The 16,405-nt window shown below is 32.2% G+C and overlaps 3 protein-coding genes across 3 annotated transcripts; 2 read left to right on the plus strand and 1 right to left on the minus strand.

The window, feature by feature from the left end:
- Positions 1-470: 470 nt before the first annotated feature.
- Positions 471-5,139, plus strand: CNX2 (cofactor of nitrate reductase and xanthine dehydrogenase 2). Its single transcript, XM_085744907.1, has 7 exons — positions 471-598; positions 1,092-1,712; positions 2,043-2,210; positions 2,306-2,497; positions 4,006-4,074; positions 4,569-4,653; positions 4,758-5,139. The coding sequence occupies exons 1-6, from the start codon at positions 524-526 to the stop codon at positions 4,650-4,652; spliced, it is 1,209 nt and encodes a 402-aa protein (XP_085601033.1). The 5' UTR covers positions 471-523; the 3' UTR covers position 4,653; positions 4,758-5,139.
- Positions 5,140-7,796: 2,657 nt separating this feature from the next.
- Positions 7,797-8,637, minus strand: LOC146948709 (VQ motif-containing protein 17-like). Its single transcript, XM_085744909.1, has one exon. The coding sequence runs from the start codon at positions 8,505-8,507 to the stop codon at positions 8,034-8,036; it is 474 nt and encodes a 157-aa protein (XP_085601035.1). The 5' UTR covers positions 8,508-8,637; the 3' UTR covers positions 7,797-8,033.
- A 3,116-nt stretch (positions 8,638-11,753) lies between these two features.
- LOC146948710 (uncharacterized) lies at positions 11,754-15,973 on the plus strand. The gene is made up of 12 exons (XM_085744906.1): positions 11,754-13,160; positions 13,273-13,369; positions 13,454-13,575; positions 13,699-13,783; positions 13,888-14,023; positions 14,273-14,427; positions 14,529-14,649; positions 14,751-14,954; positions 15,079-15,156; positions 15,239-15,316; positions 15,400-15,486; positions 15,577-15,973. The coding sequence occupies exons 1-12, from the start codon at positions 12,737-12,739 to the stop codon at positions 15,748-15,750; spliced, it is 1,761 nt and encodes a 586-aa protein (XP_085601032.1). The 5' UTR covers positions 11,754-12,736; the 3' UTR covers positions 15,751-15,973.
- Positions 15,974-16,405: the final 432 nt, after the last annotated feature.

The following is a 16,405-nucleotide window of genomic DNA, read 5'->3' on the forward strand; positions in this document are numbered from 1 at the left end:
AAAGATGGAGACCCCAATGTCATTTATACAAACTACTATAAGGGAGGTAAACATAATTTTCCGTTAACGTTATTGTTCTAATTAAAATGGTTGATAAATAAATAAGTTGTAGTGAAAAAATAAAATGGTTTTTGCTAGGGAGTATCTCCGAAATGATTCTAAAATAAAAAATAATATTTTGAAAAAAAAATCAAATATTCCAATTTTTAATAAATTATTACACATATTTTCATAAAAATTTAGGTGTGACCACTTCTTAGCATTACCCAAGTAAAATAAAGGAGTTTTGCGTGGATATAGAATATAGGTTGAGTGTCAGCAGCTGCAGATTATGTTGTCTCTTTCAGTGTGTCACTTGTAGACAGTAGTATTGTTTTATCTTCAGACTTCAAATCCAACACGTCAAAACTCAACTCTCTCTCTCTCTCCCCGTTTCTTCCTATAACTATATAGGAAGAAACAGAACAAATAATACTTCTCCTTCCTGCTTCAGTTGATTCTTTATTTCTCTATCGACATCATCATGTGGCGCTACTTTTCCAAATTCATTCATTCGCCAATTGGTCGCTTCAACCCATCAAATTCAAATTCCATTCCGGTAAATAAACCTCTCTTCTCTTTCTCTTTCACTTTCTTTTCTATCATTTATCCATTTTGCTGCGCCATTTCATTATTATCAATACCATTCACTTTCAACGCTTTCTTATCAATATTAATATACTAGTAGTATACTCATTTTCATGATTTTTACTTTTTTTTTTGTCCAGAGTTTGAGTTCACCACTATTACTGAATCATTTCCTAGATCTAATTCTATGTGTATTAATCTGGAGTGTCATGATAGTGCTCATAGTTATCATATATATGTTCAGAAGAATTTTGTTTATCAAAATTTGACTCAATAGTGAAACACGACACTTCTGATCGAAGACATCTCCGATGTTTGACACACGTGTTGACCAATTTATATGATATTTTTCAATTAATTAATTTTTCCAACATTTTATCAATGTTAACATGTCAATGTCGTGTCTGATGTTTGTGTTTGTGTTTTACAGAGTGAAACTAATTTTTATTTATCAATAATGACAGGTGAATTTTGAGATGGGATCTTACTGTGCTACCAGAATTTGTAATCTACAACCTTTATTCAAAGGAAAATCTAGTGATTATTCTACAGGAGCTTCTGTAACATCATGCGATTCATTGTCCGAAGAAAAGCCAAAAGACAATTCTGTATCTGATATGTTGGTAGATTCATTTGGAAGGCTTCATACTTATTTGAGAATATCTTTAACAGAGAGATGTAATTTAAGGTGTCAGTATTGTATGCCAGCAGAGGGTGTCGAGCTTACTCCTACCCCTAAGGTTTTGACGAAACCCGAGATTCTTAGATTGGCTGATCTCTTTGTGAGCTCCGGGGTTAATAAAATACGGTTGACTGGTGGAGAACCGACTGTTAGGAAGGATATTGAAGATATATGTTTTGAATTGTCGAGTTTGAAGGGATTGAAGACATTGTCCATGACTACTAATGGTATTGTTTTGGCTAGAAAGCTTCCGAAGCTCAAAGAATGTGGACTTGATTCTTTGAACATTAGTCTAGACACGCTTGTACCGGCAAAGTTTGAGCTTATGACGAGGCGTAAAGGGCATGAAAAAGTAATGGATTCAATTAATGCTGCGGTAGACCTTGGTTATAATCCTGTTAAGGTATATGTTTGGTCCTATGTCTTTACATTTTGCACGCACCTGATTGTCTTTAAATAGTGGCCCTGTAGCGAAGCGGAATTTGTTCAAATCGCTATTGTTATGCGATACGCTATTTAGTATAAAATATTGTCAACTAGCTGCTATAGCGGCGCTATAGCACTATTGTGTGTGCAGCAGAATTTGAACAAGCTGCTATTATCTGTCATCCGGGATTGACAACATTGTTCATCCCCCCTGCAGTAGCTTCCCTTTTGACTGATTCATGAAGTCACTCTCATTTTGCCAATCAATGCATTTACAGGTGTCTTGTATGTTTCTGTTGCATTTCAGGTCAATTGTGTTGTAATGCGTGGATTTAATGATGACGAAATCTGTGACTTTGTTGAGCTGACACGTGAAAAGCCTATTAATATTCGGTTTATTGAGTTCATGCCTTTTGATGGGAATGTTTGGAATGTCAAGAAACTTGTACCGTACTCAGAGATGTTGGATACTGTGGTAAGGTAGAATTCAGACTAGAGATCTCATTTTATAGAGTTTTTATGCTTTCTTCTAGTTGAGAGAAAACCTTTATAACCGTCATTGTCAAACAGGCGAAACGACATCCTAGCTTAAAAAGAAATCAGGATCACCCAACAGATACGGCCAAGAATTTCACGATAGAGGGACATAAAGGACAAGTTTCATTTATCACATCAATGACTGAGCATTTTTGCGCTGGTTGCAATAGATTGCGACTACTAGCAGATGGGAACTTAAAAGTTTGTTTGTTTGGTCCTTCAGAGGTATGTTATTCAGTATATTATGCCATGTCACTTAAATTTGGCAATGGCGAGTTGGTTAGATTCTACTTGATGTTTTTGGTGAATCTGGTTATAGTTCATGATGATAAATTGCAGGCTTTCTAAATCCTGACGGGACATTAATCTGATAGTTAGATGATGTAGGAAATGGAGGGGTTTAGATTGGTATTTAAGGCCAATAAATGATTTTTATGACTGGAATTTGGACTTAAACCTTTAGCATGATAAGATCTTAAAAAGTCTAAAAGATTCATATAGTCAGGCCATGCCATTATTGGGTATGGTTCTGGGATTTTTTTCTACTAGCTATCTTCAGTTGCTTTACAGAATAAAAGAAGATAGAATGGTAGTATTAGATTGGAACATTGAACATGTAATCTCTGTTTTCAATCCTGAATTCTAAATTTTGGGAAAGGGAGAAACTATTTTGTAAACTCTTAATTTGCGAAAATAAATTTTTGGAATTCATTTGCAAATTAAGAAGTATAAAGTATTCTGCAGAACATGGATTCGTCAAGTCCATCTTGAAGTTTATTAGTGTGTGTGTGTGTGTGTATTTTTATTTTTATTTGCTTTTGAAAAGTCGGTATCCACCCTAAGGACCGACTAATCCGAAGGGTCCAATCCCACCGTCCACTTGCGGGGGCCCATTTAAAGCCAAAGCAAAGGTGTGTATGGACTAGGCTACCGAAATTGGCACCGGGGAACTGAACCCGAGACCTTGAGATGAGCACACTCCAATGTCCCAAGTCAACACAACCAGGCCAACCCAAGTGGGTTTAGTGTGTGTGTGTGTGTGCGCGCGCGCGCGCGTGTGTGTGTTTGTGTGTATTTCATTCACATTAAGGCATGATCTTTATAACACTAATTATGGCATTGTCATCCTCTCAACAATTTAATAAAAGTAAGGGATTTTTTGCGCTGCTTGATAATGAGTTATTTCTCACTCTTAAGCCACAACTTGGGTATTTTTGATTATTTCTTAGCTCTCCTTAATTCTACCTTGCATATTTGTAAAGTGAAGTGATGGCTGTTTTGCTTCCTATTATCTGCTGGTTTATGGTTTACCATTTGGTGTAACAAATAGACATTACCCAATGTTTTGTTAATGATATACAAATTTTTTATGACTTGAAGTGGTGTATTGAGTTCAGTGGTGTACATCAATTTGGCAGCATATGCATTCATTACATTGGCTTGCTCTGAAGAAATATCTTTTAAGAAATTGAATGATCTATTACATTAATTATGTCATGAAATATTGTGTTCCAATTACGGGGTTGAATGCAAAATTTCTTGTCCATTCTTCTTTTACACCCTCATTCTAGTTCATATGCTATTTCATTTGATGTTCCATTTAGTTGATGCCTTATAATTTCTACGATGAATCATACATCAATTGGATTCTTACTCTTATGTTTAACATTCTTAATGTGCAACTTCAGCTAAAGATTACTATGACGTTCTTACATGGACTTATTGTCTTGCAGGTAAGCTTAAGAGATCCCTTGCGGAATGGTGCAGAGGATCATGAGCTTAGGGAGATAATCAGCGCAGCGGTATGCACTTCTGGTTATTATTACTAAAATTCAGAATTTCATTATGATGATTTAGTAAATTTTTTAGTATCTTTGCAAGTATTGGTTATTCTCTTTATTATGATGATCATATAGTAATAGAAATATATTTACATGCTATTTTAAAACAATTTGTCAAATCATCCCGAAAAATGTGAGTCAGTATATGGCTGTGTACTTGTCATAATTTTATATTGTGGTGGCGGTTACATACAAACCTTTATATCACGGGGAAATGTGGTAAAAATTGCAGTTGCGATGCCGTCACGAGACCTCAATATCCTTTATATTGCGACTACTGTGGTAGTTGTAGACCACATTATAGTTGCGGACCGAAATTTAGAGCAATTTGCCTAGCAAAATAGTCAACAGTGGATCCTACTGTAGTAGAACTTAAAAGTGTATGCTGTAGTTAAGTTATTCCGTGAGATTTTGTACTATTATGTTTCTTCAGCATTGTCTATTATTTGGTTTAGGTGAAGAGGAAGAAACCTTCACATGCCGGTATGTTTGACATAGCGAAGACAGCAAATAGGCCTATGATACATATTGGTGGATAAGGTCTGTCTATTTTTTCTCTCTCTCTGAAGATATTTCATTTAATCTCTTAGAAGATTGGTTCTTCAAGTTTATTAAAGCACAAAATAATTTATCTCTGATTTCAGGTATCATATATTGTTGAAAATCGCGTAAAACGCAAGCCTCCAGAGCAGCCCCAACCAAAAACAGTTTGAATTGAGCATTGGCCGAGATCTTCACGGATGATTAATCTCACTTAGTATGGGGGTGATACAATTTTGTTAATCATACCATTGGCATATATTTTGTTGAACAATTGTGTCTACTTTTAGCAAATAGATCAAAGGTTTGAAGAATAAAGGTCCCATTGATGGGTATATTAGTGAATAATGCTTAAAAATTTAGGGTGGCTTCCTGTTGTATTTATATTTATGGTGAGTAACATAGCAAATTGGAATTTTGAGAAGGTTGACAATTGATGCCTGTTATAAATGAATATGAATATATATCTTTTGTGTTTGGTGGTTAGTTTTTCTGCTAGCATAGGGACATATTTCGATATTTGTACTGTGAATGTATCTCTCACAGATCATTCATCATTTCCTTTCCTCGGTTTATACTATTAAAAAAAAAGGAACAGAATTCTGTTAGTTTATTCTTTCAAAAAAAAAAAAAAAGAATTCTGTTAGTTTATGAAGTTCTCTTTCTTAGCTACACTTTTTTAGCTTCAGAAATTCAACGTATTGGGATGTGAGATTTCAATTTTGAACGTTAATCCAAACATGGACTAATTAAAATGTTTGTTGAGCCTTTCATTTTAAAAGATCAAATTGCTTATTTACTTTATTTTGGCTTTGATAAATCAAAATTATAAAGGATACTGAGTTGATTTTTTTTTTTTTTTTTAGAGCAAAGGATACTGAATTTATTGATAGCCAATAAATTATTTTAAAACAATTATTCGCCTCATTTACAAAGTTTATAAAGGTGATTTTTTTTTTTATTTTTATATTTAGTGAGTTATGCTACATTAAAATGATTAGATCTAGAGTCAATTAATGATGTATTAATTAAGAAATTGAAGTTGCATCTATTGAAAAAGACATGATACAATCGTGCTTCCCACGTTTTGGACATATGAGAATGACAAAAACCTCAGATTAAAAAGTTTATTTCATGGAAAAACGTTCATCTAAGCTAGAGATAAACTCAAAAAGACAAAAAAAAAAATATTGGAGTATAAAATGAGATTGTCTCATTGGGATAAAAGTTGAATAAATCAATCACAATAGGCATGAATAATTTATGTAGCCGACTTTGTGAGAGAAGACCTGTACATAAGTAAAACTTTTGTTTCATATATAATTTAATGGATCATGTTAACCCGTGCATCCGGAGACTAGTTAAAAAAGTTAAAAATTCTACTACTTTTCATCATTTCTCAATGCAAGATTTACTCTCTCCATTTTAAAATGAGTGTCGCTTTAGCCAAAAAAAATTGTTTCAAAATGAGTGTCGCTTTACATTTCCAATACAACTTTAATTTTTTCTTCCAACTCTACCCTCTCCAACTTTTCTCTCACACAATTTTCAATGCAACTTTAATTTTGTCTTTTTCTTATAAAGTAAGGGCACTTTAGTAAAAGCGTTATATCCAATGATTATTTCATTCTATTTCTTAATCTGTGTGCCAAAGCCTAAAGCGACACTCATTTTAAAACGGAAGAAGTATATATTAGTCACCTTAATTAGTGTTCCGGAGACACTAATTAACATTTCACTAATTTAATATATAAACTATTTAAGAGCGTTTTAATAAGATGATTTGATTTCTTCTAATTTGATTGGAAGTTATCTTTTCAAATTCAACATATCAAATCCAACAACTTACTTTAGAGTAAAAACTTTGTCATCTATTGTGGCTTTATCCAACTTAAATATTAAAGTGCGTAAATGAAAACTCGTTTTAAAAAAAAAAAAATTAATATCTAGAGAATAAATAAACAACACATTTTCATATAAGTCAGATCTGTCCTATGATATGCGAGTTGCCCCTACAATTTTGTATGAGGCGCTGACTTTTTGCATCCAAAGTCAAATGTTGACGTAATCTTGAGTAAAAGAAAAGAAAGCTATGCCCAATGTCAATTTTTGCTTTCCAAAATCAACATTGTCATTACATTAATTTATCAAAGCTATTACCAAAGCCATATGGTAGTTAGTGGTATCCCATATTCATTTCTAAATAGCATGTAGATGACTAGTTGAAACTAAACTATATATATTAGTATGTCCTAGAGAAAAAATAAACTAAACTATATAGTAACAACATGATCATATCATTATTATTATCCAAGTGATCTTATTATATATTCATAAACATGAATTGACTAACATTTTTTTCGTCAAACAAAAAAAATGAATTGGCAAATATTTGTGGATGTGGTGTAACTTTGTATACAAAGTCAATGAATCTATTGATTCAAAGAATGCAAATTTTTTTTAACCGCTTCAAAGTGCTCCTTGGAAAACATGAGAAAGAAGCTTGATGAAAAATAACTTTTACAGTTATTTCTTGCTTTTTATTTAATTGCATTAAGATAATTAATATTACATATTTTTCTCCTCTTCTTCATAATCTGTATAGACACAAAAAACAAAATACATGCAACTTTTTGAATGAATCATGAATGTTACACAAAACCACTTGTGAACAGTAAAATTCAAATCTGAGGTAAAGATGTAATTCTTGAATGATGAATTCCAAATGGTGGCTACTCAGTTTTCATTTCATTACATTATCTTTATTATCTATCAAACGATAACCACTTGCTCAAAAAAAAAAAAAAAACAAACTATAACCACAATTTTTTTAATTAATGTTGTCAATAATAATCTACCTTTTGCTTTCAAAACACAATGCTGTTGATTTCCATAGCTCGTCACTCTTGAATAGTATTTATTACATACTCTAATCAACTGTGTCAGGTCTACAATAATGTTATAAGTGTGACAAGGACACTGTTTTTTATTTTCTTAAATATTGTCAATGTTTAAATAGCAGAACATTATCATAGTAAAAAATTTGGACAACATTAATTGTACAAAATTTTGCAATCATTAACAAGACAAAGATGAGATGTAAAAGGATAAGAAAAGTATGAAATCAAGTAATGTTCATAAATGCTCACTAAAATACTTTAGCATATCAATAGGGCCACTTGAAATCAATACACATTCAATCATTCATAGTATCAAAAGCAAGGTAATAAATACTCTAATTGTCAATCTACAATGAGGAAGCATAAGTTTTTTTTTTTTTTTTGACCAAAGCATAAGTTTTTTCTATGAATAATATTTGTGATAAATATGCACACATCAATTAGCAAAATAAATAACAAACAACACATCAAAAGCATGCCTTAATTTTGATTAAGTAGAGGCATAGTACTTAACTCTTCCATAAAACCATCTAATTCTGAAAAACCATCTAAGAAACCATTGAATTTCTCATTTGACTTTGATCTTCTCCATATCTCTTCCTCTTCATTTTCATTCTTCTTCACACTTGTCCCATTTTGGAGACTGAGAAAATCTTTTTCATCTTCTTGCATGATCATCGCCTTTTTGAGGTTTAAATCCATTGAACGTTTGCTTGGTGGTGGTGCAGTCTTGGATTTGCTTCTTGCACCTCCCTTTTCATATTCTTCTGGCTTTCCTGTGAGTCTTTGAACAAGCTCTCTGAAATTTGCAGCATCGGTTTTTATGATTTCTGGAGCATATATGTGAATTATTCGGATCTTTGGCTTCACTTTTGATATCACTTGTGAATCTTTGTCAACTCCTAGGTTAGAAGATGTTGTTGAGGTTGAATAAGATGTGTGTTGCTTTTTCATGTTTGATACCAAATGTTGAAAAAAGAGTTGTTTTGTTTGAGAGTGCTAATGTTTACATAAAAAAAAAAAATGGAACAATATCCTGCTCTAGAAAACAAGGTACAATTTATGAAAGTTTACATGAAGTTGAGTTTTGGATAAACATTTCACCAAATTTATAGTCAATGAAATATAATTAAATAAAGAATGGCAAGAAGGGTCCCCCTATTCAGTTACATATGTAACTTTTTTATATTTAATTATTTATGTGAATGAACAATTTTATTTAATAATCGTGTTATTACTACGATACATAAACTACCATCGTTGTTTAACAACAATTAATCTTTGTCGAGAAACAAATTCTCTTCTTCCAATTAAAATTTTCTCGATACATAAGGTAGGTATCGAATCCCTATCCATTTTATTGAGATGTTAGAGTCGCTTATAATTCTGACCAACCACATTTTAGTGTGTTAACAACATTTTTTTTTTTTATAAAAAAAGTTCAAAGTCTAAAGTTAATTCGTCCCAAACTACATACTTGCATTGAGTTTGATCTTATTATTCCACATGTCAAACCAATGATTAGACAAAAATTCTTTGTTTGTCATTTTATCAACGAATTGCAGTTTGTTAATTTGGTAGTTCATATGTCCCATTTAATAATATGTGCAAGCAGTGCATTAAATAACACACTATTCCGTTTGTTCTAAGATCTGTTTAATTTAACTTTGGCCGGCTATTCATTAATAAAAATAATTTCCAACGTAACTATATTTACTTCTTGATCGAATGCAGATCATCCAAAAGTTCATTTTCAACAAGATACATTAGATTGAATAAATAAATAAACAACAAAATAAATAAAGTCAAATTACAGTTCAGCTTGTACGCTATGTATTCAAGTCACACCAAAAAAAAAAAAAACTGTATATTTGACTAAAATTAATTCTATACATGAAATATGTATATGAAATAAAACTATTTTAAATTTATAATTAACTAAGATTTAATTTATCTACAAGACGTTAATATTCTTTTTGCATTCTTTTACTATATGAGTTGTAACTTAAATAATACTAGAACCAATGAGATAGAGTTTTACACTTGCCATGATTTATCTCTGATAAAGTGAAGATCATGAATGTGATAGTACCCCGAAAATGTGTAACAAAGTCTGAGATGAGTAAGAAAGGTATACCCAAAAATGAACCAAAATAGAATATCTGTTGTATATGTGAAGATCAGTTATGCACACGAGAGTTGTGTGTGTCCTGCTTTGTAAATATTCTTGCAGCATTCATAAGGATACCACGTGGGGAAGTGGTGGTCCATTCTGTGTTGCACGTGAGTTACAGTAAAAGATTGTGTCAGTCACGGTTACTATGATATCCAATATATGTCCTACATTGTGTAAGTATAGATTTCAAAATTGGATCAGAGCTTGCAATTGTACTATTGGAATCCAAACACAGGTTAGGTGATCGATGTGTGTTTAACCAAAATATTGATATGTTTATGATCATAAATTGTTGATTGGTTAGATGAAAAAATAGTTAAAGTAAATAAATGATTGTGATAGAACTTATGGAAAGTATTTAAGAAACTTTAGTTGCTTAATGATGGAGTTTGACCTTTTTTGGGTCTAGAGATTTATCACTTAATGATGGAGTTTAGGATATCCTCCCCTAGAGATTCAGGGCCTGTTTGGTTTGGCTTCTGAGAAGCAATTCTAGCCCAAAATCAATTCTCTACAGTGCCAAAAGCAATTCTAGCCAAAAACAACGTGTTTGGTTCAGCTTTTCAGAATTGCTTTTGTCCTCCAAAAGCAATTCTCCATGAAGCTACAAATCCTAGCTTCTAGCTTTTCTAGAATCAATTCTCCTTGAACAACGTGTATAGGTTTGTATATTTTATTATTACAACACGTTATTTTACTTTATTGCCCTTTATCAATTCTCATTCTTTATCAATTCTCCTTTAGCTATGTCTATTTTAGTAATTATACATTCAAAAGCAATTCTACATAATTGCATCCAAACATAAATCATTTTGTTTAATCAATTCTACATAATTGTATCCAAACATAAATCAATTCTCTCAGAATCAATTCTGTCAGAATCAATTCTATCAGAATCAATTCTCTCAGAATCAATTATATTCAAAGCTGAATCAAACGGGCACTCACTATAACATCTTCTAAATACACCCCCGGCTAAAAATAAAACTCTTTGTAACCACATACTTAAAAAGATTTCATTATACTATATCAAAACGTTACCTACATAGTCAATGTTAACCTACTCCAATAGTGAGGGGTACATCTGTTTTAGATTCCCCTATACATATATGTCAATGCTTTATTCATTCAAAATGTACATGAAATGTCTTATGTCTATAAATACTTTTTCTTGTGCAAGTATATTTCCCCATCATTGAGTTATAATTAAGGGAAATGAATTTGCTGAGTAGCTATAGCTCTTAGTCGTTTGTTTTAAATCAACAAATGAGATGTTTTTTTTTGTTTTTTTAGAGGAAAAAATGAGATGTTTATCTGCGTAAAATTGGTTGTGTAATTTCAACCGTCAAATTTAAATTCAATTGCCGAGATTAATAACCACGTATAATTGCGTAAAACATTGGTAGCAAGGAATTCGGGTCCATAAAAAAGAGTTAATTTAGCATATGGACCATTAATCTAACATATTTTTTGGTATAAAAAAACTTAGAATCAATCTTTTTAAAACTAATATCAATATTTCAGTGAAAATATCACATTTTTAATTATCTTTTTATCTAAAACAAATATCTGATGGCTACCATTGTGCTGAAAGTTCTACAAATTATCATCATAAGTATTTTTTTTTCTTTTCATAGACCTAGTAAAAGTTTGGAGTCTTTGGACTATACCTTATGCTAAAATCGACCCTGATTAGCTGTGTATTAATTTCTATGCCACTAAATAAGGACGTATATGCTTCAATGGGACCAATTTAAATTATAACTTAAACGGTTGTGGTAGATTATTATGTTTTTCATAAAATATCTCATTACTATGTAACGTTGTTATATTACTCTATAAAATATTTCAACAAACATCTGCAAGATATGATCGGAGGATACTGTCAAGAAAATTTTTAGCCTTTTCTTTTTGAGAGGAGAAAAAAAAATTAGCCTTGAATTTTTTATCTTTCTATTTCATATCATGTTTTAATTTGGATACCTCTGCAACTATGCAAGGTGGATATTACTTCTATATTTTTAAAATCTTAATAATATACAAACATGAAGCATGTTTTAGACCTCTAATCCAATGTGTCACAAATCTAAGGCCCTAATGCCAAATCATCACTTCTAAAAAGCTAATTTTATCATCAAGAATAGTAAGTAGGATCAGAAAATGATGTAATCCACATTTTTTTATATTTTAAAAATGATCAAAATTCAATTTATGGAACAAAAATTTGAATTAGTTGATTTCCCTCCAAGAAAGGTTGCTATCGGGCCTTTTTTAAGCAAAACTACAAAAATACAATTCAAAAAGAGGCCCATTTGATAACCCGGCCCAGCTATGCAGCCCAACCCGTTTCAGACTTTGGCAGTGCCATTAATTGCATTTCCTGAAAAGAGAAGCTCTTTTCCCTCATCTCCGCCGATTAGCATAACCCTACACTCCATATCTACCAAATCGATTGCTAAGAGACAAACCCCATCAAAACCACATCTGATCATTACAGCAATTATCTTTCCCAATCCATGAAGGAATCTCCAACCCGTCACCGTCGCTCATCACCCAAAAACAAGAATTGCCGTTCAAGGATATTTCAACCCAGTTGAAATCAGGATTTGTCCAAAGCAAATCTCTTATAATCAGTCTTGGATGAAGCAATTGAAGATAAGGATGAGTTAAAATTCAAAATCAGAGGTAAAAAATTTCACCACAATTCGTTTTCCTTTCTTTTCCCCCCAAAATCAATCTCAAATATTTTGCCAGAATGCCTTTTGATTTGTTTTCCCCCCAAAATCAATCTCTTATTTTATTATTTTTAATTTATACCCTAACCCTAAGTTGTTAGTATAAAAGGGGGCTTAGTGTGGTTGTGCAGACTTGCCCCAGCATTGCCAATTGTTCACATTGCATTGCTTTCTTTCTCCCTCAATTTCATTTCTACTTGCATCTTGGTTTACATTTGGGGTCTTAAAACTTTTAATTTTCAAACAACAAAAACAATTTCAAAAAAGGAAAAATGGCAAATCTTGCTGAGTTTTCTCCAATTTCTGAAATATCAACTGAGAAAACATTCTGGAACTTGAGAGCTAAGGTCATTCGATTATGGCAAGTTTCTGACCTTAACAGGAACACTCTGCCATATTCGAATGAAATGGTTTTGATGGATGAGGCAGGAAACAGAATTCATGCTACAATCAAAAAAACCCTTCTTTACAAGTTCAAAAACGACATTTTTGAAGGAAAATGCTATAGCTTTGAGAATATGGGGGTGGCTAACAATGGGGGTAACTATAGGACCACTAGACACCCCTTCAAACTGAACTTTCAGTTTAGCAGTAAGGTTGTTTTCCTGCCAAATCTCTCAATCACTAAGTCTCCATATAACTTTGTTCCAATCCCTGAAATTGTTGGAGGGTCTTATGACACAGATTACTTGCCTGGTAATATTATATACGTTTTTGTTTTCATTTTTTGGTTTTATAGGATTTTTATTCAAATGGTAAGACATAGTTTATGTTGTTTTAAGTGGTCTTTGTTTGATGTTTATTTCAGACATATGTGGATTCTTGACTGGTGTTGGGATTGAAAGAGAAATACAAAAGGGTGGTAAAACTTACAAGCTGAATGTCATTGAGATTGAATCACTTGGGTAATGTTCTAACTCATACATTTGTTTTTTTTTTTGGTTGAAGTTATAGTTATGTTACTTATATCAGTTTTTCCTTTGTTTAAGGCATAAGGTGCAATGTACTCTGTTTGGTAGCTATGTGGATGATTTGAACAATTTCATTGCAAGTGGGGATATCCATAATGCCATTGTCATCGTTCAACTTGCTAAGGCAAAACACTTCCAAGGTAAAGTTCACAATATAAATGTTATTTGTTTGTTAAAGCCAACAGTGTATTTTTCTCAAAGTTTGTTTCATCTTATAATGTGAACACTTTAAGTTGATATCATTTATTTCCTTTTCATTATAGATAAGATTCTGGTCCAGAATTGTTTGAATTGCACACGTGTTATTTTCAACCCAAGATGTGCTGATGGTGTTACCATGAGGAATAGGTATACATTAGTTTGACATTTTTAATTTCCTTAAATATTTTTTATTTTTGCAATAAGTTACATTTATTGGTGTTTTTTTAACAAGTTTTTATGTTTTATCTTAGGCTGGCTGAAAGAGATGAAACACCTTCACCAGTAACTTTAACACAGCTGCTAAGTGAACCTAAAGTTGACCCAAAAGAAGAGTTTTTGTATAATACTCCTAGAAGTACCATGCAAGGCCTTAAGGATGCATCTACTGTGAGTTATTAACCTATTTATGTCAGTTTGGTCTTTAAAATATGAATTATAGACAATCATATGTGGTTTAGCAATGATATCTGCCATTTGTTAATGTTTGATTTTTTTTATGAACATCTGAACTTCAAATGAGAATTTTATTTAAGAGTTTTTCCAGTTTTTTTATTTGGTTATTAATGAATGCCTTTTATGTTTAAGTTATAGTCAACTCCCATTTAAAATTAATAAGTAATGGTGTTTTATTGGTAGGATTCTGTCTTTGTTGTTCTTGGTACCATCAAGAGAGTTGTCAACAAGGAAAACTTTTGGTATACTGCCTGTGTGTGTTCCAAGGCTGTCATACCAGATTCAGCTATGTTCTTCTGTGAAAAGTGCGATAAGCATGTTAAAAAGGTGTTTCCTAGGTAATTTTTCATAATCTTATTTTTTGTGTTTAGTTTAGTTTCACCCTAGATATCCATAGTGTAGTCTTAATCTATAACTCATTTTAAAACGTTTGTTTTAGGTACTGCTTGAAGGTCAGAGCAATTGATCATAGCGATTGTGCAACCTTGGTGATCTTTGACAAAGAATGCTCTTCACTCTTTAATAAGAGCTGTGCTGATCTCATTGCTGAGCATGGAATGGTAAATGCTAATGTTTAGTGGACTTTACAGTTTTATTTTTATCATTAATTGTTACGTTTGCGTGACTGCTTAATAATTATATGGTATGTTTTTGTTTGTAGGCTATCCAGGAGGGTCAAATGGCTCCTGAACTTGCTGCACTTCTAGGGAAAACATTTCTGTTCAAAGTGGAAACAAAGGCAGAGTTTAATCCACGTTTTGAGCAGTCTTTCCGTGTCCGTAAAATATGTGTTGACCCTGCTGTCATCAACGAATTCAGGTCAAAGTGGGACAAGGAAGAGGCTTCATTCTCCAAGCTAACTAATGTATGATGATATATGCTTTTTTCCCATACCAAGACATATTTTCACTATTTTATTTTAGTTGTAGTAAATAAAATAAATTGGTTTCCTACCCTTTTAGATGATTTTGTGTGTTCCTATTGATCAGGAGAGTGCCTCATTAAGTGTGTTGATGGACAAGGGCAAACAAAAGATGCAAATTGGAGAATCCAGTCTTATATCTCAAGTGAGGATTTGCTAATTGTTGTTATACACTGAAAATTGGTTTCCTACTCTTTTTGCTGATTTTGTTTGTTTGTATTGATTAGGAAAGTGCCTCATTAAGTGTTTTGATGGACAAGGCCAAAGAAAAGATTCTCATTGGAGAATCCAGTCTTTTATCTCAGGTGAGGGTTTACAAATTGTTGGTCTTTTTCATTATAAGCACTTGCTTGATGTTCTGATGTCCTGTATACCTAATGTGACTTAGGATTCATTTCAATTAACTGAACCTGTTGAGAATATCCAACTAAAGCTTGCAAAGGTTGCTGAATCTGCTTCTGAGTTTGTCAAACAGGTGCATTTTGTTGTCTGTTTCAGAGTTAAATTTAGTGTTTCTTATATGACTTTGTCATTAATATCATTAACATTCTATAATCAAACTCAGGACCTGATGTCCAAATTTGGAGGGGATGAGTCAGAGCCTGATTGCCAAGAGATAACCCCCACAGCCTCTACAACTTCATCCAGCAAAAGGGCATCTCCCACCAATGAGGATGATGACATGAATGTTCCTATTAAGAAGCTGCTTAAGAGGAATATCAAGATTGAGAAGATTTAGAAGATGTTATAAAAACATAATTAGTCCCCTTTAAGTGCTGTATTTTGAATTCAAGAACTATTGATCTAATGTTTTTATGGTTTAAGTGGCAAAAGTCTTGAAGTTTTTTGGTTTAGTTGTAATGCTTTGGTACTTTAGCAGTATTTTATTTTGGCACTTTGATGGGGATGTAATATTAATTATCACTTTGACTTTTATCTATCTTAATCATCCTTTATGTTTATTGTTAATTTTTCATTAAGTTGCATTTTATTATTATTCGTAGGGATAGAAATATCATTTAACCAGGTATTGCTCATTATTTTATATATACTTATTTGGATATTGGACACTTACACTTATACTAACAGAGATTCCATGTTTACTCAGATTTACCAAGGAACTATGAATGGACTCATTGCTCAAGGAGATATGCAAGAAGTTGGATTCTGCGCAAGGTATGGATGCTCAGGTCCATTAATTTTTGTATATGTTTTTTGTTTGAGACAATATCTTTTTTCTACTATCCATAATGACCATTAGTTTTATTTATTGATGACAGGCTTGATTATTGGGAAGAATATATCAATAAATGGAGACCTGGGGCTACTTCAAGTCAATCTACATCAACCTTATTGGTTTTATTGTTGTAGTCAACTAGGTTTCATAGTTTTGT

Source organism: Medicago sativa, chromosome 2 (genome assembly GCF_051527215.1).
Source record: "Medicago sativa cultivar Bolivia chromosome 2, Bolivia_mono, whole genome shotgun sequence".
NCBI classification, from domain to species: Eukaryota; Viridiplantae; Streptophyta; class Magnoliopsida; order Fabales; family Fabaceae; genus Medicago; species Medicago sativa.